General features: G+C 35.5%; 2 protein-coding genes across 2 annotated transcripts in view; both read right to left on the reverse strand.

Annotated features, from left to right (window-relative positions):
* Positions 1-536, reverse strand: part of LOC137656489 (tigger transposable element-derived protein 1-like) — a 1,843-nt gene extending 1,307 nt beyond the window's left edge. Inside the window, exon 1 of the mRNA XM_068390663.1 lies at positions 1-536. This exon is cut by the window's left edge and continues 472 nt beyond it. Coding sequence (XP_068246764.1) covers positions 1-536 — 536 coding nt within the window.
* Positions 537-2,273: 1,737 nt separating this feature from the next.
* The window catches only part of LOC137656154 (neurofilament heavy polypeptide-like), a 135,193-nt gene continuing 132,466 nt past the window's right edge, over positions 2,274-5,000 (reverse strand). The window contains exon 5 of the mRNA XM_068390329.1: positions 2,274-2,449. The gene's annotated coding sequence lies outside the window, so the exon portion shown is untranslated. The remainder of the gene's footprint in view (positions 2,450-5,000) is intronic.

The raw sequence follows: 5,000 nt of genomic DNA on the forward strand, positions 1-5,000 counted from the left end.
GGGTGGTATCCTCCATCTTCGATTATTCCCTTCAGGATGGCAGGGAATTCCTTGGCTGCAATTTCATCCGCAGAGTTCCTCTCCCCCGTCATGTTAAGATTCCGTATACCCTTCCTCTCTAAAAACCTGTAAAGCCAGCCGGTTGACGCCTTAAAGCCAGATGGTAACACGTTGTGTTTCTTGCATATCAGGCTGTAGAAACTCTTCGCTTGGTCCATGATAGTCATTTTGTCTAGGTCGACACCTTCGCTCTCCTTCCTGTTTATCCATAGAACAAGAAACCGCTCCATCTTGATAAGCTCCTTGCTATTCGTGGATGTATAACTCCTTGAGTCTAAGCTGGATGATCCATAGGAGTCGCACATTTTCAAAATTTGCTCTTCATTCTTCAAAATGGATCTCACTGTAGACTCACTCATATTCAGCTGACGGCCAATAGCACAGTTGTTTTTTCCTTCTGCTTTCAACTTAATGACAAGCTTTTTCGTCTCGATGGGATAAGTCTTTCTTTTTGGCTTCAGGGTCGGTGCAGACATGATGGGAATTATCGGAATGACTCGAATGAGTGCAGATCTTCACAGTGCGATAACTAGTTAGCGACTGAGAATAAAAAAAAATAAAAAGCCCGATTGACAACGCTGATGAAGAGGATATCGAATACCGATTTTTCCCTAATTGATTTTTTTCTACGTTCTGTCTAATCCAATGTACAGTACTGTACATTCTTAGGTAAAGGGCGAACCCCAACATTTCTTGATGCTGCTACACTTTAATTATAGATATTTTACCACCTATTTATAATCTTTATTTATAATAACATCTTTAGTTAAAGCTCTTCAATATCACTTTCAGGAGTAAATGCGTTTATGATCAACGATGAAACGTAAATAAAACGTTTTCCTTTTAAGGAGGCGTTTTTTTAGGAAAAAAAAACACGAAACAAAATTGCTCATATTTCATTTATTTTGATTTTCTAAGGATAAATAAAACAACATTAATTATAACATTATTATTACATAGTACCTGGTAAGATATCTTTTGCCGCAAAAGTTAACCTATAGACAGATGTTAAAATTGGTTAGCAAGTTCGTTATGATCGGCGATGGAACGTACTAAACAAAGTAATGGGTTTGGTTGTAGTGACATGTTTGGCAGTAGCATGATATAAAATAGTCTTTATTTAATTTATTTTTTGGTTTCAAAAGTACTATATAAAAGAATTTCAAACAATTTAGATGAAACGGAGCACAACGCACTACTACTGGATGATAGCGGTAGTCTTGCGAACGAAAGCAACAAATGTGTTTGTTGATTTTTTTTTTTTTGGAAACTTTTCAATATTTCAAATGGCACCGTTGATTTTGATGGTTTTTAATTTAAAGTTTAATGAACAAGTATTTTTCACCATAATCACAACGTAAGTATAAAAATTAATTAGTACAAATATGGAATATTATACATATAGGTGTTGGACAGTTAGGCTAGCCTAGCGACAAGTTCACACAACAGATGGGCAAACCTTAACATTTTTCATCCAAAACTAGTCTTAAAATGTTTGAACAGAAATCTTTCTCTCACATTCTCACCCCCCCCCCCTTCTCAGATATCGGGGAACCATCACCCCCCCCCCCCCCAATACAATTAAGAAAACAACAGATTTCCTACGCTTCGCGGTGCTTGACTCGCGGATTTAGAATGCTCCTCGCAGATACAGGAAATTTAATTTTTAAAAACTATTTATCGCGTAATTGAGGAATCGCGAAATTAGAACACGTGTAATTCGGGACCCTACTGTATACATAAATACATGCATACATACATATATATATATATATATATATATATATATATATATATATATATATATATATATTACTGTATATATATGGGTTATGGAAAAAATCCGCGAAGTGGTGAATCCGCGATGGTCGAACCGCGAAGTAGCGAGGGTTCACTGTATATGTATATATATATATATATATATATATATATATATATATATATATATATATATATATATATATATATATATATATATATTTGTATATATTCATCGCATATGTAAATTTCTATGCATATACACACAAGAACTAAAATTTTCAAGATATAATTTTTTTTCTCTAGTAATACCCAACTGGGTCATTGATATCGTTTACTGCAAAGTTATTTAGTTTCCAAACAAAATCAGAGACTGCTGAATTCTTGTTACATTGAGTCACTGAATCTTACCTGGATTAATGAAGATTCAGATTTAATTGTTGGACACATCCAGCAACTGCATCATGAGTCTTTACTGATGACTCCATCATTACAATGGCCGCAACACAGTGCACGCCCAACCAAGTAGATGTGCAACACTGGTTCCCTTGCAGGAGTATTCAGAGATTAGTTTTCTTTCCGCAAGTGTTGTCCTCTGCAGTCTGGTGAACACAGTGAGGAGTTTGGCTCACTGAAATAACGATAAAAATCAGAATTACAGTATTGGAAAACAAATAAGACAAAATCTAGTAGTCTCGTAAATATAAATAAAAGTGAGCATGACATTTAATACAGATGTCATTTTCAAGATATATGAATACAAAATTAAAATATCCAGAGATCTTTCTAATATACAATCAAACTGTACATAAAGGTATATCTACATACTTATACATACATTTATAAATAAACAAATATATCATATACACTGTGTATATACACAAGTATAATTATATAATATATATACATATGTGTATATATATATATATTGCAGGTATGTGTACACTTATATGTATATACACACAAGTACTAAAATTTTAAAAGATAACATATTTCTCACAGCTATACCAAACTGGGTCATTGATAGTGTTTACTGACCATTTATTTAATTTCCTACCAAAATCAAAGACTTTGCAGGATTCTTGTTGTATTGAGTCACTGAATCTTACCTGGATTATAGAAAATTCAAATTTCCTTGTTGGATGCATCCTATAATTGCATCATGAGTCTTTATTGATGACTTCTTCATTTACACTATGTGCCCAACCAAGCAGGTGGGGGAGGATGAGTAAATTACATCTATTTACAAATGTATTTGATCCTACTCTCGCAGCAGTACTCAGAGGTTAGTTTTTCCCCGGAAGTGTTATTCTCTGCATACTAGCGAACAAAGTGGTGTTTGGGTCCCTGGAAAAAAAGGATAAAAATCAAAACTAGGGACTCGGAAAACAAATAATCCTAGTGAAAATAAGACAAAATCTGGTTGTTTCAAAAAAGGATTTGTTTACAAGAGCTCGCTCTCCATTTACTCCTAAATTATGCAGTCCTGCAGCTGTCCTCTTTCTTTACTATGAGGAGGTTCTTAGCAATATATGTTGCGGGAAGGGGGAGGGGGAGGGGGAGGGGGAGGGGTCTGTGGAGGAAGTACATTATAAGCGACCTGGAACTGACATCGTCAACATAGTCGATCAAAGAGGAGTTCGTGACGTCAGCTGACATTTAGTATATATTCAAGATATAATATATATACTAAATTAAAAATGGATCAATTACTCAAAAGTGCCACTATTTGTGAATCGTATATTTTATTTGGTAATACTTGACAATAAATCTTATTTGTTTAAAGAAACTTTTTACGAAACACTATTTTTGCGACGTATGACTGCTTTCATTGGCGGGAAATTGGCAGGCATCCTTAGGCAGTGGTCAATAGATGGCGTTAGTGTAGCAAAACATTGTCTGGGAAAACTAGTCATCCTCAAAATACACTTTAATATGATTTATATCAAATATTTACCAAATATAGAACAGACATTTCGCTGGAGAAGTAGAAGGTGTCATTGGGAAGTATGACGTACCAGCTGAAAATAAGAGTGGTGAAAGATTGGTAGATATGTGTTGAGCAAGAGATGGTGATAAGTTCTAGTTTTTTTCCAAAAAGAAAGATAAAAAACTATACATGGGTAAGAGTGGCAAATGAAAGGGTGGTAGAAAGGGCATTAATAAATTTTGTGTTGACAAATAAAAGAATATTTGGAAGATTGAAAGATGTGCACATGTTTAGGGGTATGGCTAATGGTATGTCTGATAATTTTTTGGTGGAAGGAAAATTAGTTGTAGAAAAAGAGTGGGGAAATAAGAGTAGGTGGATGTAAACTGGAGCTAGTAAAGGTTGAGGAGCTAATAAAACCAGGGATAAAAAGTATTTATCAAGAAGGTTGAAAACGGCATATGACCCAGTGAAGGTAAGAGAAACTGGAAATTTAGAAGGGGAGTGGAAGTAAGTAGAAGTAAAAGAAAATTTTGTTAGGATTGCAACTGATGTGTGTGGCAAAATGTTTGTTGGAGGCAGCATGAGGAAGGACAGTGAATGATGGAATGGAGTGAAGGTAAAAGTGGAAGAGAAAAAGAGGGCTTTTGAAGAATGGCTGCAGAGTAATAGTGTAGAGAAGTATCAAAGATACAGAGAAAAGTGTGGAAGTAAAGCACAAGGTAAGTGAGGCAAAGAGGGCAGCTGACCTGAGATGGGGTCAGGGATTGGGTCATTCATATGAAGAGAATAAGAAGTAGTTTTGGAAAGAAGTGGAGAGAGTAAGGAAGACTGGTTCAAGAATTGAAGAGACAGTGAAAGATGGAAATGAAAGGTTGTTAAAAGGAGAGGAAGCAAGGAAAAGGTGGGCAGAGTATTTTGAAAGTTTACTGAATGTTGAAGATAATAGGGAGGCAGACATAATTGCTGTTGCAGGTGTTGAAGTGCCAGTGATGGGAGATGAGAATGAGAGAGAGAGATAACAAGAGAAGAAGTGAGGAGAGCAATAGATGAAATGAGAGTAGGAAAAGCATCAGGTATGGATGGTGTGAGAGCTGAGATGTTGAAGGAAGGGAATGTGACTGTCCTGAAAGGTTGGTGAGATTGTTTAATGTGTGTTTTGTGTTGTCAATGGGTGAGTGTGTGTGTATTGTACCACTATATAAGGGTAAGGGAGATATGCACGTGTTGTAATTCAAGGGGTATTAGTTTG

This window comes from Palaemon carinicauda, chromosome 17 (genome assembly GCF_036898095.1).
Source record: "Palaemon carinicauda isolate YSFRI2023 chromosome 17, ASM3689809v2, whole genome shotgun sequence".
Taxonomy (NCBI): domain Eukaryota; kingdom Metazoa; phylum Arthropoda; class Malacostraca; order Decapoda; family Palaemonidae; genus Palaemon; species Palaemon carinicauda.